At 46.2% G+C, this 26,505-nt stretch overlaps 1 protein-coding gene across 2 annotated transcripts in view; it reads right to left on the bottom strand.

Annotated features, from left to right (window-relative positions):
- kcnn2 (potassium calcium-activated channel subfamily N member 2) overlaps window positions 1–26,505 on the bottom strand; it is a gene marked incomplete at both ends in the record, with an annotated part of 191,972 nt that overhangs the window by 35,954 nt on the left and 129,513 nt on the right. For both annotated transcript variants that reach the window (XM_084325269.1, XM_084325268.1), the window contains one exon: window positions 26,304–26,431. In XM_084325269.1, coding sequence (XP_084181395.1) covers window positions 26,304–26,431 — 128 coding nt within the window. The remainder of the gene's footprint in view (window positions 1–26,303; window positions 26,432–26,505) is intronic.

The raw sequence follows: 26,505 nt of genomic DNA on the forward strand, positions 1-26,505 counted from the left end.
CCTTCTAAGGCTTTTCAAGGACAGAAATAACTGTTTTCCATCTGGTACAGAGGCTTTGTTTATGGAATAAACAACGTTTTCCAAGAAAGGTACCACGTTGCCAGTGTCGAATTCTTATGAAACGGATTGCATGGACGGGGGTGATACAGTGTGTGACAGCCAATGTGAAGTATTGAAAACAAACACAATGCAGAGGGGAAAGTCACGGAGGAGCAGGTGACGAGATGAGATTGGCTGATTACCGGAGTATCCAACACCCCTCAATTGGCTGACATCAATCCCTGTCTCCTGAGCAGTGTTGCGATGCTCCATATCAACACTGGCTGCACGCACGCACGCTAATGACGCCACGTGCACGTGCGCTCCCAGGCGCGTGTGCGCGCTCCCGCGCATGCGCATAAATGTTCCCTCGCATAAGGACAGACTAAAAACAATGCCTAATTGCCTCTACGAATGGAATGTAACACCTGACGACCGGCGCTATTGATATGCAAAGTAGCCAGGTGTGTACTGCGAGTTGGCGCATCAGTCGAGTGCAGCGCATTCCTGTGTGCACGCGCGTGCACATCCGTGCGTGTGCGTGCACGCGCTTCTGCTCACAAAACTTTGGTTGCACGGAGTGCAATCTCGTCCCATGAGCAACACATCACTGCTCCTGAGCCTTTCAGTCATTGTGTAGTGTGATGTGTGCCTGGTGCCAGTGTATGGCAGCCATTGAGCCTGCTTAGCCCAAGGTTGGGTGCTACACGGTGGTGCTAAGAAGCGTTGTAAAAAAGCGATTTGAGTGTGTCTAGAAATGCAATTAATTTAATTAGTTCATTCACTCGTCTCTGGGCGGACCTCCTGGGGACGAGTGGCGGTTACATCCAGGCGTTGTCAAACAGATCTGGAACCAGTTCGGGGAAGCAGTAGGGAATATCTTTGTTCCCTGTGGTTCTCCAACAGACTGAGGAACAACCCCCCACTGGGTGCGGATGCTTTCTTCCTGTTCCCACGGCCAGATGGGCTCTTCTATGCATTTCCTCCAGCCACCTGATGAGCATGGTGAAACTAGAGCGCCGGACTCTTATTGTGATAGTTCCAGACAGGGGATGAGCATGGTGAAACTAGAGCGCCGGACTCTTATTGTGATAGTTCCAGACAGGGGATGAGCATGGTGAAACTAGAGCGCCGAACTCTTATTGTGATAGTTCCAGACAGGGGATGAGCATGGTGAAACTAGAGCGCCGGACTCTTATTGTGATAGTTCCAGACAGGGGATGAGCATGGTGAAACTAGAGCGCCGAACTCTTATTGTGATAGTTCCAGACAGGGGATGAGCATGGTGAAACTAGAGCGCCGGACTCTTATTGTGATAGTTCCAGACAGGGGATCAACTAGCCCCTTACGTGACTGCGATGTGCAGCCAGGGGCTGGCTTTTTAATACACAGTCACTCTCAGCTATGTTGCTACCAGGCTCGTTTGGAGCACCAAGCACTGCTTCCCAGCTCGGGGTGGGTCAAAAATATATCAGATATGAATTTCAAAGGTATCCAGCGTACAATATGGGTTTCACACAGCGAGGCGCTGGGGTCTGGAAGCTCGGAGTTGCTAATAAACAGTTTAAATCATTGTTACAAAACGAGTGGTACTCAGAGCGAGCCATGTATTTCCGCCGTTGGTGTCACAGCGCATGCGCACCAGGCAGCCAAATACGGAAATACACCACTCGCTCTGTGATGCCGCGTTCACGTTACGTGGGAAGAAGCGGAAGAACCAGCTTCCGACTGGGAAAAACCATTCACGTCAGCCTCCTAGTGGTAATTCCTACTAGGACATATGGGATTTTTTTATAGACCCCGATATCTCCCACTTCGCGTCACGAATTGCGGAAGTATGGATGTGGGCGTTTCTTCGAGTCAACGCGTGAAGGCTTCCTAGTTGTAGCAATGAGATGTCCTCTGGTTCTTCCGCTTCTTCCCACGTAACGTGAACGCGGCATCACAGAGCGAGCGGTGTATTTCCGTATTTGGCTGCCTGGTGCGCATGCGCTGTGACACCAACGGCGGAAATACACGGCTCGCTCTGAGTACCACTCATTTTGTAACAATGATTTAAACTGTTTATTAGCAACTCCGAGCTTCCAGACCCCAGCGCCTCGCTGTGTGAAACCCATATTGTACGCTGGATACCTTTGAAATTCATATCTGATATATTTTTGACCCACCCCGAGCTGGGAAGCAGTGCTTGGTGCTCCAAACGAGCCTGGTAGCAACATAGCTGAGAGTGTGTATTAAAAAGCCAGCCCCTGGCTGCACATCGCAGTCACGTAATGGGCTAGGGATCAACATGCTGAAACTAGAGCGCCGGACTCTTATTGTGATAGTTCCAGACAGGGGATCAGCATGCTGAAACTAGAGCGCCGGACTCTTATTGTGATTGTTCCAGACAGGGGATGAGCATGGTGAAACTAGAGCGCCGGACTCTTATTGTGATAGTTCCAGTCAGGGGATCAACATGCTGAAACTAGAGCGCCAGACTCTTATTGTGATAGTTCCAGACAGGGGATGAGCATGGTGAAACTAGAGCGCCGGACTCTTATTGTGATAGTTCCAGACAGGGGATGAGCATGGTGAAACTAGAGCGCCAGACTCTGATTGTGATAGTTCCAGACAGGGGATCAGCATGCTGAAACTAGAGCGCCGGACTCTTATTGTGATAGTTCCAGACAGGGGATGAGCATGGTGAAACTAGAGCGCCGGACTCTTATTGTGATGGTTCCAGACAGGGGATCAGCATGCTGAAATGGACTGCATTTAAATATAGAGCTTTTATCCAAAGCCTTTTACAACTTGCGCCTCATTTACCCATTCACTCACACATTCACACAGGCGACCATGCAAGGTGCCAACCTGCTCATCGGGAGCAGTTAGGGATTAAGTGCCTTGCTCAAGGACACATAGACACGCTGCCTGGGAGGAGCCCTCACCGTTCTCCAGTCTCTGTTCGACAACTTGTCTTTCTCGACTGGGAAAGTATACGCCTCGGCTATCTCACCATGTCAACAGGGTTTTGACGATAAACCTCTTTTCAGCCATCCACTGGTTAACCCTTTCACTACCACACTACCACAGGGTTAACAGAGTTAGCCTTCCTCACTAGCTTGTTCAGTTTGTTGGTGTCCCTTGAGTTGATGTAGCCCATTTTGTTATGTAACTGGAGGAGTCATCTGAGAACATTTGTTGGTGGCACCCACTCGAGTAACTGCAGAAGTCGGAGGTGTAGAGGGTGAACAGGAAGGGTGACAGCACAGTTCCTTGGGGGGGGGGCGCCAGTGTTGCTCACCAGTACATCTGAACTGTCCTACAGATGAGATGTTAAACCGAGGTCCCGACTGAATTCGGTCGATAAAGAACCCAGGGCATCTATCGTAAAGAGTAGGGGGTTCCCCCGACGTTCTTCGCCAAATTCCCAATCAGGTCTCTGACATCAAGGCCACCTAATCATCCCTCCCCCTTAATTGGCTGATATCAATCCCTGTCTCCTGAACCGATCAGCCATTGTGTAGTGTGATGTGTGCCTGGTGCCAGTGTATGGCAGCCATTGTGTAGTGTGATGTGTGCCTGGTGCCAGTGTATGGCAGCCATTGTGTAGTGTGATGTTGCCTGGTGCCTCCTCCAATGTACAGTTTTTACGTCAAATGTATATACTCTCTTTTCTGGACTCTTTTTGTATCACAAACAGTACTGTATTTGCAAATCTGGTATGTCATAAATGTATAGATGTAGCAGTACTGTCTATCTGTATGTCATGTATGTCATATATGTCCTGATGAATTGAAAATGGGGGACCCTGATGTAAACAAGACGAAAGTCTTTCTCTGGTCTGCATCCCCTTAACAATTGTGTGTATTGAGCTGTACTGTATTGTACCCATTCTGCAATCTGTTAATAAAGTCTTCAATCAATCAATCAATCAATCTTCAATAAATCAATATGGCAGCCATTGAGCTTGCGTAACCCAAGAAAAAGAAAAAGATATTCTCTTTTAGTCACATTTGATGTGAGTTTGTATATGGATGTAATGTATTAACAGTACGACATGTTTGAAAGACCTCACTGAAATAGTCTTTAATACTAAAAAAACCTGTTCCTCTTTGAAATGTATTTTTATCTGCAGAGATAGTCCATGGGGAATAACATGGCTCCAAATTATGCAAATCTCTTTGTTGGCCTGCTTGAAACCAATATTATTCTCGATCCCAATTGCAATCCCTTTCTACTGCATATCCAATGGTTTCTGACCACTTTTCCATGAATTCTCTTGGCATTTTAATCCTTAAAGAGAACAACAGATTGAGTACAGATTTGTATAGTCGTAGGGCGGCTGAGTGGCGCAGTGGGCAAGGCGCTCGCCACTAACGCAGGAGATGCTGGTATCGAGCCCAGCTCTCGGCGTTGCTACCGGCTTGGCGGGCCGTCATACTAACACAATTGGCAGTGTTAGAGGGTGGGAAAGCCGGTGGGTGGGGATTGGACGTTGTGGACAGCGACTCCTACAGGTTGGTTGGGTGACGCCGGTGCGGCGGAAACAGGAAGTATCGGGGGCAGCGTGAGCCTCCCACGCGTTACTCCTCGCCACTGAGAGTTCGAGCTGCTGCGGTGAAAAGATGCGACAGGCTGCCTCCTCGTGTACCGGAGGGGACACATGATGCAAGGCTTCTATCCTCACTACAGCCGACCAGTGGGAGGCATAGTCTAGCAACGTTCAAGACAGGGGAGGGAAGAATTGGAAATACGAAATTGGGATGGGAGAAAAATAGAAAATGGGGAGAAAAGGTGGATAAAAAAAAATTTGTATAGTCATTTTTGTCTCTTTGTCGCGGTACAATGTGGGGTCAGTGGGGCCATTTCTTCCCCGTTGCCCACATATTTTCATAAATTAAGAATGTAAACAATATTATCCTTTTTCCTCTTTTTCTGGTATGTATTTTGTGTGTATACTATATCTATTGATCTTCGAAGTAAGTGCACTCTGTAGAATTTGACTATTAATATTACAACGAATTGTGTGTATTATTCTTACCTTTTGATTGTTCTCTATGAGGTCAAGTGATTGCATCTGGCCTGTCATCTGTGCCAGTTGGCGGTTAGACCCGCAACCCATGTATATCAGTTTGGTCAAATGGCTGGTGTGCTTCTACACATGAAGATTCAATCTGTTCCATTTACATTTACATTTAGTCATTTAGCTGACGCTTTTATCCAAAGCGACTTACAAGTTCTGTACGACAAGTCATCAGGAAGGGCACAACTCTATCAGCTGAGTAACAATGTTCATCAAAGTGTTGAGTGCTACAGTGTAGGTTAGTTTATTAGGACAAGTGCATGACAAAAAGAAAATAATTCAGATAATGGTTGAAGAAGTGCGTCTTTAGTCGACGGGGAAAGATTGGACGGGTTTTTCGGCTGTCCTAACTGGGGTGGGCAGTTCATTCCTCCATTGTGGGGCAAGGACTGAGAATAGGCGACTTCTCTTTGATGACCCTCCCGGAGCTTGGATAGGAGTAGGTCTGAGGCGGCCAGAAGATGCACAGCGTAGGGGTCTTGAGGGTGTGTAGTTAGAGACCATTGACCGGAGGTAGGCGGGAGCGGTTCCCTTTGCTGCACGGTATGCCAGGTCGAGGGCCTTGAAGCGGATTTGTGCAGCAATGGGGAGCCAGTGACAGGGGTGACATGGGCCGACTTCGGTAGGTTTGAGATCAGGCGGGCCGCTGCGTTCTGAATGAGTTGAAGAGGCTTGGTGGCAGTTCCTTACTTGTTAATAGATATGTGAGCTGTTTCTGCCTCTAATATGGTCCTTTACGGGCCTGATCAGAGTTGCTCACTCTCTCCACGGCAGACCCGTTCATGTGGAGTCCAGCCTTTCTCCCCCTCTCCTCTAGTCCACGACCAGCTCCTTGGTCTTGTCAACGTTGAGGGAAAGGTTGTTCACCTCACTCCTGTAGGCCGTTCTGTCGTTGTTGGTGATTAGGTTTATCACTGTTGTGTCTTCGGCAAACTTAATCAACCACTTTGTAGCTGCTGCTGTGCGTGGTTACACAATGGCTCCTGTGTTGAGTGGCAGAGGCGTTGAGGCCCATCCTCATAACGGGTCCCACAGAAAGTCCAGGATCTTGCTGCCCAGGTTTGTCTCCCTGCCTGGGAGGTTGGTGTTGCTAACCTCGAAACGGGTGTAAAAGCTTTTCAGCTCATCCGGTAAGAAGGTGGCAATGTTATCTGTGCTGCTAGGTTTCTCTTTAACTCGATGGACGCCATACCCGAATAAAGTCGGGTTAACTCGCCAACGCTTGAGCGCCAAACCCGAGAAAAGTCTGGTTTTCATCGTTATTTCTTTTATTCGATATTTCCATTCATTATCCATCCAGGGAGCCTGGTGTTATCATAGGGAATGAGTCTGAGATCCCAAAAGTGCAATACCGGCCATATCCTACAGGCAGCGGTATCGAGCACCCTTTGAAACTATGTGTATTGGGCTGTGCGTCGATTATATAGGTCCGGGTGGACTTTTCCATGTCGGGGAAGGGGAGCGGTTGTCCCGATCGGCTTGAGGAGCGCCAAATGCTCCAGATGGATGATGTATGTCGGATTATGTTGGCGACACGATCGACACCAATACTGGGACTCGCGATCAGATAATTGGAATATTCTTTTTGGGGCAGATCCTAATCAAGGTAAGGGCTATATGATATCAATCTTGCGTTGATCAAAGCATGCCTTCATTGCGATCCAATCTGTGTAACGCTAGTCCATAACGTATTCCGTTGGTGACGATCAAAGCATCGAAAAATGTAACACCATACCTACCAACATAATACCTATCATATGCATTTGATTTTTTAAATTGTAGCGTGTGTAGGGACGGAACGCCAATGCATTTAGTATAATACACGTTGGGGGCTATTACCAGCCTCCCATGAATTACCCTAAAACCATACTTATATTCACCACGGTATAAAACAGGAATTTATGGATGAAAAAAATATTTCTTTTTCACATATTGAACGATAGATACTCGATGTGAAATGGGCAATAGTATTGTATCCATAGCTATAATATATAATATAGTTATAGCCCTGCAAACACCGCCATGTATTCCTATACTTTAGAACGCTGGCCTTTTAGCCACACAGTACACAGCACCCTCTGGCGCTGATTGAGTTAAGGTCCGATATTGTGTGTAGTCCCTTATATATTTATATATGGACTGCATTTACATAGTGCTTTTAACCAAAGCGCTTTACAACTTCTGCCTCACATTCACCCATTCACTCACACATTCACACACCGATGGCGGAGTTGGCACCATGCAAGGTGCCAACCTGCTCATCATTAGCAGTTAGGGCTTAAGTCTCTTGCTCAAGGACACTTCGAGGAGCTGCTTAGTTGTGTCCCTATCTTTTCCTTGTATTCTGCTGTGATGACACTGCAGAGATTGGACCTCATTCTCAAACATTTTCTTAAGTGTCTTCTTCTTAAATATCTTCTTAAGAACTTCGTAAGACCAAACCTCATCTGCAGGGTTAACCTTCTGTAGTGTGGTCGTGAAAGGGTTAATCAGCCAACGTGTTCTCATCTGTGCTCCCCTTGAATAAGGAATGCCACTGATTCTTAAATTGAACACACATTCTCGTACACCTGAATTTGCGTACATAAACGCCCTGCTAGCTCCTTATAAGAGCATGCAACCACAGCGAAAGCACAGTACAATGAAAAGAAGTTTGGCATCCAACCAGAGTGCAAATGTAACAGTAAAGTGCAATAGTAATATACAACGTACAGGTGATTAAACTGGGTATAAAATATATAAATTAGTACTACTGAGTAATAGTGATAATCAGATGTATGTACAGAGTTGTAGTATTAATATGTACAGTGATACAGGTAAAGACCCTATGGTAGTAAGTCATACTGGCCAGCAGCGTAACTAGTAAGCGTAGGGATATGTACAGATATAGATATAGTACCTACAGTTATGTAAAAAGGATTATATGCAGGTATGCACAGACAGATGTGGATATAGAGTAAGATAATGAGTATAACATAAGTGTGACGTTAAGATTTTAGGACATTATTATGCCTCATAGAATCATGGCCATAAATGTAAAACGTAATTGTTTTATATTTTTCTTTAATTTCTTAATTTTTTTCCTATTATCTTTCCCCCCCCCTCCTTTTTCCCATTTTTCTCCCATCCCACTGTTAGTCGTTATGCCAATTCCCAACCCCCTTCCTGGTTGTTGCGCACCCCCCCCCCTACTGGAGACTGTCACATGCTTTCCTCCGACACATGTGCAGCCAGCCGGCAGCCAGCCTGGCAGCGCAGATTCTCACCGGGAGAGTGTAACGTGTGGAAGGTCACACTACCTTTCTCCAGATCCTACCCTCGCTGTGCAGGCGCCCCGACCGAACTGTAGGGGTCGCTGTCCACAATGCCCAGGACCCACCCACGGCTCCCCTCCCCTAACTCAGCCAAACGAGTTAGTATAGCGATCAGCCCGAGCCAAGGCAATGCTGACTCTCCGGGAGTCGAGACTGCAACGTAATTGTTAATGATACAAATATTCTTGTATTTATTATTATTATTATTATTATTATTATTATTATTATTATTATTATTATTATTATTATTATTATTATTATTATTATTATTATTATTATTATTATAATCATTGAAATCTGAAGACGTCTGTAGAATCGACTCCCAGATAAGAAACCATTCAGGAATGCCAGAATTAAATCAATTCAATCATTGTATTTCTGGATAAATGCAATGACTCCCTCGTTGATGTTGTCGTCTGGTGAATCACGGAACTTCTCCCTACGTCTACGCGGTTGAAACAGTCTTGTAACGTAGTGTCTGATTCGTCAGACCAACAGAGTACTTCTTTCACGGTGGGCGGTGTTTGTTTGAGTTTCTGCCTGTAAGTGGGTAGTGACAGGGTGGAGGAGTGATCTGATGTGGGCGGAGGAGGGGCCTGTAAGCGTCCCAAAGTGTGGAATAGCACTTTATGTGTATACATCAATGTGTTGGAAGTATTTTGGTAATACTTTGCGACGCTTGGTTGAAGTCCCCAACCATGATGAAAGCAGCCTTTGGGTGCATGTTTTCTGTGTTGCTTTTTATTCTTTTAGTTTTTGCCTTTCTATCTTTTTCTCCCATCCCAATTTAGTCGTTATGCCCATTCCCTTCCTGGAATTGTAGTTGCGCAAAGTAGTCACGCATTGGCAAGTAAAAAAATATATAAACATTATAAAAATAATTATGTTCTGGCAACATATTTTGGCTAAATATGCCTCGTTTTATAAATGTGTATTGATAACATAGTGCTGTAATAAAATGTTATAATAAATATGCATGATCAAGTTCAACAACGTGTGCTTTATTTTGATATTCCTTAATTCCACGTTGAAATTACGCGATACATTAACACTTTAACTGCCAGAAGACGAGTTTAGGTGTCCTTCCCCGCCATGCTCAAGTTGCCGAAGACGCAGTAACTCGTCTTTGATATCAATATTTCAAAAATCTGTGATCGGATTCATATTTCCCATCCGCTGGCCTGAGACCCACCAAAAAGCCCCACTGAACCCTCTAGCGGTTCAAGAGCGCCATCTGGTGGCCGATCGGCGCAATCGCCAAACAGGAAGTTACTTGGACGATGTGCTGCCCATATTACTTCCGGGCACTCGGTATAGGTTCCGGCACTCTAGCTCGTCACAATACATAGCGATCCGTTGCCAATAACTCGATAAACAACATGATTTGGACGTATATACTATTATACAAGCTGGAAATGGACCGGATATTTTTACATCCCATAATGGAAAACTGTCTACCCCACGCTGATCGCCCAACGGCCCGCGGAGACTGGGGTGAGTTTTAGCGTGTAATATTTCCGTTTTCGACACTAACTGCTATGATGAACATTTGGTGTAGACTATCACATACCTCTTCCGATACGTCGCCAGCTGCTTCTTTTCACCTGACAGCGAGGAGTTTCACTGGGAGAACGTAACGCGTGCGGATGTTTGCGCTATTTCCCCCAGATCCCCTCCCTGATGAACAGGCGCCCCGACTGACCAGTAAGAGTCGCTGTTTGCAACGACCAGGACACATACCCCACCGGCTTCCCACCCGTGAACTGACAATTGTGTTCGTAGGGACGACTGACCAAGCCGGAGGTACCGCTGACAGCTGGAATCGAGTCTCGGCGGTGGTAGGTGAGTGCTTAGGATTGATTTTAAAATTATTTTATTTGCCTTTAAAGCTCTTCATGACCTTGCCCCTCTCTGAGCTGTTGCAGTTCTATGCACCTTCTCACTCTCTCAGGTCAGCTGACCAGCTCCTCCTTGTAGTGCCTAAAACGTGCTTTCTCTGTTGTCGCCCCTAAAATGTGGAACAAGCTGCCGCTGCAGATTAGGCAGGCCTCATCGCTGTCCCATTTCAAAGGCCTCCTTAAGACCCACCTTTTCTTTTATGATCTTATTGTTTTATTGTGTTATTGTGTTATTGTTGTATCGTTTTGTTACTGTGTCCTTTGCTTTTAAATACTTTTAAGTACTCTCATCTATTTACATTTTTATTGTTGCCTATGTTTATCTTTTTCTTTTTAGTACTCTTGTTCTTTTATAAATTTTTTAGTGCTGCTTATAGTTTTTTAGTACGCTGCCTCTGTACAGCAATTTGTGCCCCTGTGGCTGTTAAGAAGTTTGCCTTTGAGAACCAATGGTTCTCGAGCCGTAACAGCACATGGGGCAGGAGCCTATCTCCTGTTTCCGTAGCGTGAGGCAGCTTGATGTACAAGTACACCCCTTGGACATGACGCTAGTATGTCGCAAGGACTTCCCCCCAAACCAACCCTTTTTGTGGCTGTTAAAGCGCTTTATAAATAGAGTTGGATTGGATTGGATTAGACCTCTACGCTAGCCAGCCTCCCCTACATACAGTTTTGAACATGTAAATTATATCTATAAATCATATTCCTGGCATTGGTGTGTCAGTGAAGGCGTGGCCTCAGTACGGGCACAGCAGGGGAGGACCTGGTGAGACGGGGGAGAGGGGGGAGACGCAGGGGAGGTGTGGAGCAAACAGCTGTTTAGGCTACTAATACATTCACACGTTCCTGCATCACAGTGCATTTAGTTACTTTTTTGTTAACCGTCTGTAGTGTGGTAGTGAAAGGGTTAACCGTCTGTAGTGTGGTAGTGAAAGGGTTAACCGTCTGTAGTGTGGTAGTGAAAGGGTTAACCTTCTGTAGTGTGGTAGTGAAAGGGTTAACCGTCTGTAGTGTGGTAGTGAAAGGGTTAACCGTCTGTAGTGTGGTAGTGAAAGGGTTAACCGTCTGTAGTGTGGTAGTGAAAGGGTTAACCGTCTGTAGTGTGGTAGTGAAATGGTTAACCGTCTGTAGTGTGGTAGTGAAAGGGTTAACCATCTGTAGTGTGGTAGTGAAAGGTTAACCTTCTGTAGTAGGTAGTGAAAGGGTTAACCGTCTGTAGTGTGGTAGTGAAAGGTTAACCTTCTGTAGTGTGGTAGTGAAAGGGTTAACCGTCTGTAGTGTGGTAGTGAAAGGTTAACCTTCTGTAGTGTGGTAGTGAATGAATGAATGAATGAATGAATGAATGAATGAATGAATGAATGAATGAACACTTTATTTAACAGATTGCAGAATGGGTTATATAATACAGTACGGCTCAATACACACAATTGTTAAGGGGATAGTGTTAATTTTGTCAACTAAAATGGTTGACGAAAGGTGTTCGTCAACAAAGGTTTTTTTCATGACGACAACGAGACGTGACGTCACGTTATTGAATACCATGTGACGCTAACAAGACTAAATCGTTTATTAAATATCGTTGACCACAACTGAGGACACAAAAATGTAATTTACAAAAACCAGGACGAAATTTCTCTTCATGTATGTTGATATTGTTGACTAAAACAAGACGAGACAAAATAATTATAACTTTTCTTAATGCCATCGTCCCGAGTAGAGCAGTGGGGAGCATGTCTATGTTTCCCGGGTCCTATGTTCCCCGGGTCCTATGTTCCCCGCTTGATTGATTGATTGATTGATTGAACATTTTAGACCACCAGCCCTGATTCCAAACTCTAACCTTAACCAACTTCAAAAGAGGGCCTAAGCTTAACCAGTTCGAAACAAGGTGGACATTAATAATTAATAAAATAATAAAACTTTATAAAATGTTCAATCTATTAATCAATCAAGCGGGGAACATAAGACCCGGGGAATATAAGACCCGGGGAACATAGGGATGATCCCGAGCAGTGTGACGGGGAGCTCTGTGTTATTAGCATTAGCTGGAGCTATTTGAAAAGCTAGTTTTAGCTTAACGTTACCTTGGCTAAAGTTGGGACTATTCATAATCCAGCTGCAGACCTGCAAGCAAAGTACAGCAAGTTGGCAAAGGAGTATTCCAAGGTAAATCACTTTTTCACCAGTAACGTTACATTGTTTGTATTTCCATCTAGCTCGCGTTAGCTAGTGGCTAAGCTAGCTCACGCTAACGTGGCTAACTGATCGACCTCTCGCACACAATTAATGACATGTTGCGGACAGCCATACCGGTGACAATGTTTAGCTTTTAGTGCCAAATGATAAGAGTCTGATGCGGAGTCTCAAAAGAAAATGTTGAATATTTATTGTGCATTTAAAATCACAACAGAGCCTCTGCTACTAGCTGACCTAAACGGAGCCTTCTGGAAGCAAGTGCAACAACATATAATGTCCGTGTGGAACCAATGTGCCAACAACCTTTCCGTGGGTGAAGCATAGTTGAGCATAGAACATTTAATGATACTAATACTAATCTATACAATCAAATGTTGTTGAATAAATACCATTACTTTCTAGTTATTATAAAAAAAACAGTATATATAAAACAGTAGCTGTAAAAAAGAAAAGAAAAGTTTTATAATTTATATAATATATATATATTTTTTGTACATTAACTAAAAATAGACAAAAATGTCACCCGTTTTCGTCGACAAAATCTAGACTAAAACAAAAAAGACAAAATTGAGACAAAAACTGACTAAGACTAAAATGCTTAGACATTTAGTTAACTAAAACTGACTAAACGAAAAATAAATGAAGATGAGTAAATATGATGAAAACGAAAAAGGAGCACTAGTTGACACATGACTAAGACTAAAACTAAAATGAAAATAGCTGCCAAAATTAACACATGCAGACCAGAGAAAGACATTTGTCTTGTTAACCTTCTGTAGTGTGGCAGTGAAAGGGTTAACCGTCTGTAGTGTGGTAGTGAAAGATTAACGATAGGTTATGTATATAACCTAGTTATATTAGTATTGGCTGAGCGTCCCGCTCTAGCCTATTGAGATACCCCTTATCTCCTATGGTACCTAATGTACCCCACGAACAACTAAATGCACCCCACCTGAGGGCCCCGCCCCTATGGAGGCGTAGCCTATATAACCATGACTCTGGTCACCAAACACTCTTCCTCGCCAAATCTCGTTCCAGCAAAAGATCCCTCAAAAGGGAACTCAGGGCCGCGTAGAGCGGGACGCTCAGCCAATACTAATATAACTAGGTTATATGGGTTAGAGCGGACGCGAGACCCGACAGATGTACCCCCTGAGGACCCGTAAGCCCACATCAAGGGGTGCGGGGAGCCCTGTCACCCCATCCTTCCTAGTGAAGGGGGGGCGCAGTCAACTCCACCTGAAGGGAACCAGAACCCCTTGAACACACCGCACAGGCGGAACCACGTGCGACTCAACACACTGTGGCCCAACCCACACACTCCTGCTACCCTACCAAAGGACGGGAAGCAGGGAAGGCCACAGACCCCAGAACCGCCTGGGAGACATAACCCCCGGTCATGTCCATGAGGCAAAACCTCCAATGTACAGCCCTCACCCAACCCCACCCCACCAACCTCCTCCAATGTACAGTTTCTACGCCAAATGTATATACACTCCTTTTCTGGACACTTTTGTATCACAAACAGTACTGTATTTGCAAATCTGATATGTCATAAATGTATAGATGTAGCAGTACTGTCTATCTGTATGTCATGTATGTCATATATGTTATGATGAATTGAAAATGGGGGACCCTGATGTAAACAAGACGAAAGTCTTTCTCTGGTCTGCATCCCCTTAACAATTGTATGTATTGAGATGTACTGTACTGTACCCATTCTGCAATCTGTTAATAAACTTTTCAATCAATCAATCAATCAATCACAAAGGGGCCCGGGGAGGACCATGAAGCTGCAGCACAGATGTCCTCCACCGAGGCCCCACCCAGGAGAGCGGCAGAGGCAGCCACCCCACGATCGGAGTGCGCCCTGACGCCCCCAGGGGGATCCTGCCCAGCCAACGTGTAGCAGAGGGCAATGCCCTCGCACAACCAATGGGACAGGCGCTGTTCGATAGTGCCTTACCGGCATGAGAACCACCGTGACAGACAAAAAGCTGAACGGTGACCCCGAGGTCCTGAGTACGGCTGAGGCAATTCCCAAAGCACGGACCGGACATGACAGGTGAAGGCCTGCATCTAACTCACCACCGTGAGGAGGCGGATGAAACGGCTGAACCACAATATCCCTGGAGCGGAAGAACTCGCGGATATTTACAGGCACGAAGGCAGGATTAGGCCGCAGAGTGGCACCGCAATCGGAACGAAAGACAGGCACTCTGGGCGTACCGAGAGAGCACAAAGAACACCCACGCGTCAGCGGAGGTGACGGCCAGCAAGAACACGGTATTGAACGACAGCTGTTCCAAAGGCGCCTGCTCGAGCGGCTCAAACGGGGCCAAGGACAACCGACTGAGGACCAGTTGAAGATCCCAAGTCGGAGCCCAGGAGCGTTGCACCGGCTTAACGCGTCGAGCGCCAAGCAGGAAACGCTTCACAAGAGGGTGGCTGAACAAGACATCCCCTCAACCCCTCATGATAGGAGGATATAGCTGCTGCATATACCCTCACCGTCGAAGCCGACAGTCTATCAAGGAGAGACTGGAGGTAACTAAGGACAGCATCCAGGGGGCAGGAGACTGAGTCCCGGCCCCCCGCCTTACATCACACTTGGAACATACGTCATCTGCCCGCGTAAGCGCGACAGTGGAGGGAGCATGCGCATTCCGGATGGTAACACCATCAGGATCAAGAACCTGCGCCCCTCAACGTACCCGTCCCAACAACTGACCTAACAGATGTATGGGGAAGAATCCCTGGCGGCACGGCATCGGTCCCAGACCTGCCTGGCTATGTCCAGACGTAATCCTCACCCGTCAGGATGAGGACCGCCCCGCGACAGTACACCTGCACCCACATTCTCCCTGCCGGGGATGTGGGGAGCCCTCAGGCCGCGCAGATGGAGGACGCCCATAGCCAGCCGCCCGCCGCCTGGTGCAGACAGGGGGAGCGTACTCCTCCCTGTCTGTCGATACACGACACTGACGTCGTATCGTCCATCCTGATCAACACCATTTGTGGACCAGAAGGACCGCTTTCAACACCAACACATTGAACGTAGCGCAGACCGGGCAGCATGGTTTGCCAGCTGCCCCCTACTGCGTTGGCCCGACGCGTCACCAGCGAGGGAGGCGTCGGTGAAAACGCGACGTGAGACAGTGCCGTAACCGTCCTAGGACAGAACCTCCCGAGCGTGTTGACAACACGCTCTGAGAGGGATGCCCATAGCCCTCCAACCGTTGACTGGGAAGAGGAGTACTCTACATCCAGTCTACAGCAACCCCAGGCTGGTAGAGACCTGCCTGGTACGAGACCTGACGATCCACCTTGACCGCGAAGGACCAGAACGTCATCAGGGCAGAACACTCCGTAACCCCTGACGACGCAGAGGCCCCAGTGCGGCCTCCACGCACTTGGTGAAGATGCGGGGAGCCAGAGAAAACCGAACGGCAGCCTCTGGTACTCATACGCTAACCCTGCAAAGGAAGCGTAGGTAAGCCCTAGGATGAAAGATCGGAGATGCGCATACGCATCCTTAGAGCTGCCGCGATAACCGCATTACCGCGGTATCGCTGTTGCATCACGCCCACCGCAGAGTTGGGCTGAATACCGCATCACCGCTGTCTTTTTTAATAATAATAAAGTAGCGCCCAGACGTTGGACTTGCGGCTCTGCAGATATACCCTACTCGGTTCCAAGCGACCCTATTGGGTAGAAGTGGTACCAGAAAAGTCATGTGAAACATTGCAGACCACTGATTGGTCAGAAGAGAGACGCGTCACACATTGGAGTCTCTGAACAAAAACAGAAAGCCGCCATCTTTACTGCCTCGCTAAGGATGTATTTCATTCAGGATTTGTTTGCGACAGCACCAAGTGTAATAAACAGAAAAGGATGGATTCACTGTGTATTCTGCCTCATTTATTGATGAAACAAAACCGACATCAACCCAATTTACCACCGAGCGGAGAGTTTAGTGTCACAACAAGATCGCTGATGTGTTAAAGGGGAACTCCAACATTTTGGGAAATTAGCTTATTTAACATCTTCCCTGGAGTTAGACAAGAAGATACATACCTTTTTTGTCTCTGTGCGTGCATTTTAGCTTTGGGAATAGACGCTCCGTTAGCATAGCTTAGCTTCATCACTGGAAGTGAGGCAGGACAGTAGCCTTACAGTGCCTTACAGTGTATTGCAAGGTCTGACATTGACCAAACTTGATATGCATGACCTTGGTGGGCTTTAGGTCAACTCCTGAAAAGGGGGTCAATGTCAGACTTTGCAATCAAAAGTTAGGGGGCTAATAACCCTTGCCATAATTTCAGTGCGCCCCCTAACTTTTGATTGCAAGGTCTGACATTGACCCCCTTTTCAGGAGTTGACCTAGAGCCCACCAAGGTCATGCATATCAAATTTGGTCAATGTCAGACCTTGCAATACACTGTAAGGCACTGTAAGGCTACTGTCCTGCCTCACTTCCAGTGATGAAGCTAAGCTATGCTAACGGAGCGTCTATTCCCAAAGCTAAAATGCACGCACAGAGACAAAAAAGGTATGTATCTTCTTGTCTAACTCCAGGGAAGATGTTAAATAAGCTAATTTCCCAAAATGTTGGAGTTCCCCTTTAAGTTTGTTGTTGTTATTAGCCTAATACTAACGTCAGCAGATATACACGAGAGGTAACGTTAAACCCGGGTTGCTTGGTAGAATAGACACAATGAGGTAACGTTAGCTTTAGCACAATAGACACAACGAGAGTCTGGTTAATGTTGTTATTGATTGATTGATTGATTGATTGATTGATTGAAACTGTGTTAAACTCTGGCTTGCTGCAAGCCCTCGGACATGGCTATGCCCATGGAGCTTTCAGTGTACACAAGCGGCCCCGCCTGCATCCCCACACGGAGACAAACGGAGTAGTACCTGGCTGCAGTGGAAAAGCAACGAAGTACCAGGTACCTAAAGCGGGTCGAGTCGAGTAGGTACTATGCAGTGGAAAAGCGCCATTAGACTAGAGGCAGGCTATATGCTATAAAGAGTAGACTACTAAAAAAAAAAATGCTGAACCTTCCCATGGGACAGGTCCAGCCTGGGTCTTACACCCCTCCCTCCCGACTTCTCAGGCAGAGAACACCGGGAGGAGAACGCCACGACGATGGCTTGCTTCGTCCACAGAGATTGGATCTCGTTGACCAGAGCTGTCACTGCTGGAGACCCTGACAATAGGGTCTGTACCAAACCTGAAAACGGGTGGGGTTGTGTAAACACAAGTCCCCGCCTCAGCGTTCTCTCCATCCACCTCGACATATGGTACTGCTGTAGTCATATGTGATGACACTCCCAACGCACCCGCCGTCACGTGGCGCAGGTCCGCCAGGAACTGTAGATAGTTGGCCCGGTCCCCCTGCTGTGCGTAGCCAACCCTGGAACCGTGCGAGCAGCGCGTTCCGTGTCGGGACATCTGACCCTGACACCACCCACGAGGCAATCGCACCCAAGGGGGGACCCCGACAGAAAGGGCCGGTCTGATACGGGGGGCTTCCGATGAAAAAAGTCCCCCCACTGAACACCCCTCCAGAACATGCTGAGGAGTTGTTCTGCAGCCGGACATGCAAGGTGTAAGGACCCCATGGGTTCCTACACACCGTAGCCCTGCAGTGATATTACTACCACCCCAAATCACGCGTGCCTGCGACCACTGCCAATATTTCAGGAGTGGGAGGCACCAACATGATACCTGGCCTGGCGAAGGCGAGGCTGGGGAAGCCCGCACTGTGTGCCTCAAAAGGTTTCGAGCCCCCCTGCTGACAACACTTAAGTTGACAGACGTAACACCAGGCTCAACTAACACATCTTATGGTGTGGGAGCCGCTTGACAGCACAACATTCTCACGGACAGACCCAGGCTCAGCCATCAACTGGGTGTCAGCCCCTGTCCCCATGAGAAGCGAAAAGTGGGGCCGCACGCGCTTCAACGAAGGCACGCGGCCCGCAGCCAAAGGAAACAATCAGAGCCCACTTTTTCCGCTGGTGTTGGGGAAGGGAGTGATCGGAGAGCGGGCTGCTTGCGGCAGGACGGTGACGGCTTGTTTGTTCAAGCCGAACCCATCCTACATGGCCGATCCCTCGGCCGCCAAGGCTGTCGGCCTTGTGGACACTTGTCGAATCAACGCCCAGGATACCTCTGGCGGGGGAAAACATGGCCGCCTGTCGAGGGCCTCGTCATCACCGCTGACGAGGCCGTGCTCTCTCTTCTTATGGCTGCGCGGTGTGAGGCGGTGTAGGGTCTAGGACAATACCACCCGCGCTCCAGCAGAAGACCAAAATCCCCTGCGGAGAGGCAAACCCTGAGCGGTTATAGCTTGCGGCTGGGTCAAAGCTAATAACGTCAACAACCTCGCGCGATGTGTCGACGTCGGCTGGCCCTCAATGCCCCGCCACCAGACACCATTTTTTTTCTTTTTTTTTAATAGAAAAAAACAGCAATTCGAACACAGTTCTAATCGCTGCCAATTCCATACCGTGGCGGTACAGGCTTTAACAGCCCACCAGCCACTCGCCAGGCCGACCCACCCATGGCGTCGGCCGGGCGGGGCACTGTTTCAATATGTCAAAAACAAAGGACTGATGTTAACACGGAGCACCAGTGGTGGTTGCAATCAGCAACCTCCACTGTGGTGTGCACCATGAAAGGGTTAAATGAATAAAAGAACTAAACCACAAAATACTGTAGAATGAGCAAACCCATATACACAACGTTAAGGGGAGGCGGACCAGAGCGAACTAGTCCCGCCTTCATTCAAAATATTCACAACAGCACACCAGCCCTAGCTTAGCCCATTTACCAAAAAAGGTAAACAAAGCCCCCCCCGCACTACTCCCCCAGTATACCGATTGACCGTCAGTATGAATGGTTGAGAGGAGAGAAAGCTGTAGCAAGACAGACCTTCTCATAGCAGAGTGACAGAACGAAACAATAGCCCACTACACAGGGCCGCCTCAGGGGGTGGGGGGCCTCGCGTTTAAAATCGCACAGGGCCTCACATTTCTCCCAGGCGGCCCTGCCCCTATACTACTACAGCCTAGCGTGAGGCGATGTGGAACCCAGATCAACAACCGCCTGCGCACAGACACGCAACATGTTTACCATGTCGGCTGGACCCATAGCCCCACTACCCGACGCCAATGTGGATAGGAACTAGCCAGCTAAGCCATAACCCGCCGTTAAGTCCCATCCTGCAGTAATATAGCTCTACTGCTACACCGCCGAGCTCACGCATCGGCCCCAGATGGCGTTCCATAGACCCCGCCGGAACACAAGGTAACATACCTGGCTAGGCTACCTAGCCACGGCATACCCTGTTGTCAACCCATTTACCCGAAAAAAGGTAAATAGGACTCAGCAAAAACCCCCACAACAGCCACCGACTGACCTTCATTGATGAACCGGGCAAGAGGAGGGAGAAGTGACAACATCTCACGGCGGAGACATTAGAACAGCGGAGCAGTTAGTATGTAGCAGTAGTGGTAGCATGTGGCATTAGCGATAGCATGTAGCATAGCATTAGATGTTTAGCAGCACGCCCAAGACAGTTTGGAAACCGTTCACTGCAGTGAACGTTCACCAAACCATCCTGCCCCCGGCGCCAACACACAACATGGTTGTGTAACAAAACAAACCAGCATTACTAACACTAATACCCATGCCTGAAGACACAGGGCCTACCTGGGTACAAGCTGGCCCGACAGCCAATCTTGTACAGCTGAACCTTGATCTGCTGTCATCAGACGAGGAACATCAACATAGGCCCGTCGTGTCGCCGAAAACATGCTTCGAAGATGCCAGGGGCCAGCAACCTCCGGTAAGCTTTCAACATTATGACTCTGATCTTTTTCATCCTGCTAGTTACGTATGGTGCACGCAGCCGATACGATGGAACGAAAATAGAGGAAGAGTGTTTGGTGACCAGAGTCATGGTTATATAGGCTACGCCTCCATAGGGGCGGGGCCCTCAGGTGGGGTGCATTTAGTTGTTCGTGGGGTACATTAGGTACCATAGGAGATAAGGGGTATCTCAATAGGCTAGAGCGGGATGCGATAGCCATACGATATATAACCGTCTGCAGTGTGGTAGTGAAAGGTTAACCATCTGCAGTGTGGTAGTGAAAGGGTTAACCTATATGTAACCTATATTTGCACCTTGCCATAAAACGTTTTTGTACCTCATTGTCTGCATTTGTACCTCACTGTCTGCCTTTTTCACTTCATTGTACTTAGATTGTACTTAGATTGTACTTTAGTCTGTATATTGTATATCTGTATAGTGTTATTCCTCTATTACTAACTTCTTTACTGTATGAAGCACATTCTCAGGGGCTCATACAGAACCAAGCATTTCACTGTAAAGTACATGTACTTTATACGTGACGGATAAAAACAAACTTGAACTTGAACTTGATATATTAACATTGATATATGGGGGAGACGGTGGCTCAGGAGGTAGAGTGGTTGTCTGATAATGAGAAGGTTCCTCCCGGCAGTGTCCTTGAGCAAGACACTTAACCCCTAAACCCCTGACCCGATGAGCAGGTCGGCACCTTGCATGATTGCCTCTGCCATCGGTGTGTGAATGTGTGAGTGAATGTGAGGCATACGTTGTAAAGCGCTTTGGATAAAAGCTGCTATATGAATGCAGTCCATTTACCATTTATATGTGTTAGATATATATAATTATATAATGCCTTAGCATAGATATATGTTAGATATATAACTCCTTGATATAGCAATATGTTAGATATATATATATATATATATATATATATATATATATATATATATATATATATATATATATATATATATATATATATATATATATATATATATATATATATATATATATATATATAACTCCTTAGCATATCTAACATATCTCTGTTAAAGAGTTATACAGGTGCAGCTCAATAAATTAGAATATCGTGGAAAAGTCAATATATTTCGCTGTATTGATGCAGTCATTTGTGCAAAAGGAGCCCCAACCAAGTACTGAGTGAACATACATGAACATACTTTTCAGAAGGCCGACATTTCTATATACAAAAGAAAAATACATCTATTTAAAAAATTATATTGGTGATACAGGCTTTTGGGGTTTCATGAGCTGTAAGACATAATCATCTAAATTAAAACAAATAAAGGCTTGAAATATTTCACTTTGTGTGTAATGAATCTATAATCTATGAGAGTTTTGCTTTTTGAATTGAATTACTGAAATAAAATAACTTTTCCACGATATTCTAATTTATCGAGCTGCACCTGTATATGTAAGGGATAATGTAATAGCTACGAGGTCATTGTCGCAAAATAATTGACCGACACGGAGTTCAGAACACAGAGGCGCCTCGCAGAGGTGTTTTAAACGTCAGTGAAGGTCAATTATTTTGCGACAATGACAGAGTATAGCTATACATTATCCCGCTTATTACATGGCTAACTTACTAACAATATACCTAATTAATTTTACACCATCGACAAGACAAGATCAAATGCAGACGCAGTTGTTCTGTGGCTCTGTCAGCCCAAATAAAGTGATTATTATTATCGCCGGCAGCCGGCAGGTGTGTCTGATTGCACTGATCCAGTGTGTGTCAGTGGGCTTGATTGCTCCAGCTGCGAAAAACAATAATCACCGGTGGTTATCGAAAAAGAATTCACCGCTGTCTAGGGGCTATTGACCAATCACAATCAAGCATTTCGGCGAATGTTAAAACGCCATGTAATAAATATATATAATGTAACATATATCTTTGTTATGGAGTTATATATAAACAGTATTTCTAACATATATCTATGCTAAGAGAGTAGTGCTGGGCGGTATACTAGTCCTTCATACCAGTGGCCATCAGGCTCCACAACAGTGGGCAGGGACTGCTGCCAGACATCCAACTACTAGGAACCTAGTAGCTGACTCCCACCTAAAAGGACACTACTTTATGCATACCGCACCTTATGTGAATACTGTATACTTCATCAGAGCATATATATTTTTTTTATCCACTTTTTCTCCCATTTTCTATATTTTTTCCCATCCCAATTTCGTATCATCCAATTCAACCCTCCCCTGTCACGAACGCTGTTTCTTGCCTCCCACAAGCCGGCTGCAATGTGGACTAAGTCATACATAGCACAAGTCCCCTCCGGTACTTGAGGTAACAGCAGTCGCATCTTTTCACCTGCGCAGCTCGATCTCTCAGTGGCGAGGAGTAACGCGTGGGAGGCTCACGCTGCCCCCGACACTTCCTGATTCTACTGCGCAGTCGCACCAACCGACCTGTAAGAGTCGCTGTCCACAACGCCCGATCCCCACCCATCAGTTTCCCACCCCCTAATACGGCCAATGTGTATTAGTACGGACGACCAGCTAAACTGAAAGCAATGTGGAGCGCTGGGATCGAACAGGCGATCCCAGCATATCTGCATTCGTGGCGAGCGCCTTGCCCACTACGCCACGTAGCCGCCATCAGAGCATATATTTAGCATTTTAGCATTTTTTGATTATATATTAGATTCGATTTAGATTATTGGATTATTAGATTATATGTTGCATATAGTTAGCATTTTAGCATTTCGTTTTATTTTTTTTAGATTATATATTAGATCATATTTAGATTATTGGATTATTAGATTACATATTGTAACAATTTATTGTAGGGCAAATATAACTGATAGGGCATATATACCCTCATCTCGCACCTTGTTGCCCATATGCACATGTCCAGAGTTAATTATATTGATTTGTTATATTGTTTACACTGCTTCTTTATTCTATTTTTACTTCTCTACTGTACTATAATTATGTCACCTGTACCATGTCTTATACTACCTGTACCCCCCCCCCCCTCCCCCATGCTGCTATGATGCCTGCATTTCCCCAAGGGGATCAATAAAGGAATATCTTATCTTATCTTATACTAGTTTTAATTTCCCATACGATAGGAATTTTCCTATCGTTCCGGCTGTAGAACACATTAACTTGTGCGGACAATGAAGTGGACAAGATTTATAGAATTGGCCGTGCCCTGGGAGGATTCAGTGGCGGAGCCGTATGAAAGGAAAAAGCTTAAGATATGCAGAGACTTGGCAGCAGAACCTGAACAGCGAGGATGTAAAGCTGGCGGTTTGTCCGGTGGAAGTATAGAATGCAGAGGATTTATAGCACGGTCGACTTTATCATTATAGGGAGAGTTGGGCGGAGTTTGCCAAAAGCGGTAAATGAGATGTCGGAAGAAGCATTGAAAGGGAGTCAGTGGATTTGGTTGAGGATAAATAATGTCAGCTGGGGGCCAAAGTAAAGAGAAGGTAAGAGTATTCCTCTTCTCTGTTGTTGCTGTTTCATGTGTGATATTGTTCTATAGATAGATCTGTTCTATTTTTGACAGGAGGTTTTGCGTGTGGGAAAATGAGAGCTAGCATGCGGAGGGGGGTGGTTCAGGGACGCTGTAACTGTTGAGCCTTCCCGAGGTGTCATGGGCCTACCTTGACGAAACACCAGTGAAGGAACCCGATAACCCTGGGGATATGCTGGCTCTCACTGCCTGCCTTCCGTCCTTCGGATGATACGCTAAACCGAGGTCCTGACTGAAGTCGTCGTTAAAGAACCCAGGGCGCTATCGCAAAGAGTATAGGGGTTCCCCGACGTTCCTGGCCAAATTCCCAATCAGGTCTTTGACATCAAGGCCATCATCCCTTCCCCTTAATTGGCTGATATCAATCTCTGTCTCCTGAGCCGTTCAGCCACTGTGTAGTGTGATGTGTGCCTGGTGCCAGTGTATGGCAGCCATTGAGCCTGCATAGCCCAAGGTTGGGTGCTACCAGTGGTGGTGAAGGAGGCAATTTTAACCCTACATTGTGGGGAGCGCTTTGAGTGTCTAGAAAAGCACTATATAAATGTAATGTTCATTCATTCATTCATACCTATCTACATGTTGGGTTGTGGTGGCCATTAGGGGCCATGTGGTAAGGTATGTAGCATCGGTATTGTCAACACCTGGAGCTCACACTACGGGAAGCAGGTCTGTTGAATTTGGCTATGCTGTTTGGGTACTTTTTAATGTATAATATGACAAATAAACTTGAACTTATGGGAAATGCGCTTACCGCCTTCCCCAGAGTCAGAATAGAAGCGGATGCGGACCACTAGCTTTAAAACTCTGGGAGAAGTGTTTTTGGCCAACGACTAGGCCAGTGGTCCGTATCCGCTTCCATTCATTTGCGCTAAGCTAGGCTAGCTTGCAGCCGGATAGCTTCCTACTGAACACACACAGAGAGGAAATTGGTATCTTGTCTATTCTTGTCAGATTCTGGGGCAGACGGTAAGCGCATTTCCAATAATAATGTTGGCGTGTTCCTTTAAGCAGTTGCATAATATAACATATAGCTATGTTAACGAGTTATAAATTATATATCTAACACACATATATATATATATACACACATGTTGTGTTACTACATGTTATGAGACGGGACAGACTTTCTAATAAAATATGTTCAACATGGTTTATGTGTGTTTTATTGTTACTATCAAAGGTGGCAGTGTGACTTGTTTATAGAGAATCCATTCCATTCCCTCTCTGCGACAGCCAGTGTGTGTCCGCCCCATGTTGAAGTGTCCTTGAGCAAGGCACTGAACCCCTACCTGCTCCATGTTTGACCCTGTCCTCCCTCTGGTGAAATGTCTACACGTATATGTCTCAGGGGGAGATGATAGGAATACATTTCTAATTACACCGGCTGGAATATGGACACCGAGGCTCTAAAATGTGAAATTCTTCGAATCAGCAGATCTTCTGAGATAAAACACTGATGAACGCAGAGGGACAGAGCATAACGACAGAGCCGCTGGGCATCTGCTAACAGACTATCTGACAGGGGGGGAGAGAGAGAGAGAGAGAGAGAGAGAGAGAGAGAGAGAGAGAGAGAGAGAGAGAGAGAGAGAGAGAGAGAGAGAGAGAGAGAGAGAGAGAGAGAGAGAGAGAGGAGAGAGAGAGAGAGAGAGAGAGAGAGGAGAGAGAGAGAGAGAGAGAGAGAGAGAGAGAGAGAGAGAGAGAGAGAGAGAGAGAGAGAGAAAGAAAGAGGAGAGAGAGCGAGAGAGAGGAGAGAGAGTGAGAGTGAGAGTGAGAGTGAGAGTGAGAGTGAGAGTGAGAGTGAGAGAGAGAGAGAGAGAGAGAGAGAGAGAGAGGTGATTTAGAGCTCCGGATGGCCTGGTATTCAGTTCTGTCTTCTACAACAATCCATGTCATACAGAGAAACACCTCCCTCTCACACTGCTACAGTACATGCTGTATACACATATATATATATATATATATATATATATATATATATATATATATATATATATATATATATATATATAATATATATATATATATTTTTTTAAAACCTTTAGAGACTCTAGGAAAATTAAACAATTGTACAAATAGAACAAATAATAAACTAAGATAAGATAATTCTTTAAAAAATCATTTTCTGGAGAATCAGACCAACGCGCTCTTTTCACACGAGACGTCAAAAGTTAAGTCGTGTAAAATAATGGAACACGGAACCCTGGGATAATCCTGTTGTGGAAATACTTTTTGCTACAGGTGTCAAACAATTCAGATTTTAAAGATTCATATTCAAAACGCTGTGTCAGATAAAAACACCCAGAGAGCGGCAGCATGCTATAGGCAGGCACAGTGCTGAGGAGGGCGGAACCAAATGATTGACAGGAGGGGGGCGGGACCTACTGGTGAATGGCTTGGAGGAACTTGCGCTGGTGCTTCCTCACGCGGGCGTGGTCCATCTTCCTCACCAGCTTGGTGTTCTTATAGATGAGCCAGGTCTCCCTGAGAACGTTAGCCGCCGTGTTCTTCACCTGCTCGACAGGACACAAGACACCAAGCATTAGAACCCTAGTATACCATCACAGGACACAAGACACCAAGCATT

The sequence above is a fragment of the Notolepis coatsorum genome, assembly GCF_963971535.1.
Source record: "Notolepis coatsorum genome assembly, chromosome: 11".
Taxonomy (NCBI): domain Eukaryota; kingdom Metazoa; phylum Chordata; class Actinopteri; order Aulopiformes; family Paralepididae; genus Notolepis; species Notolepis coatsorum.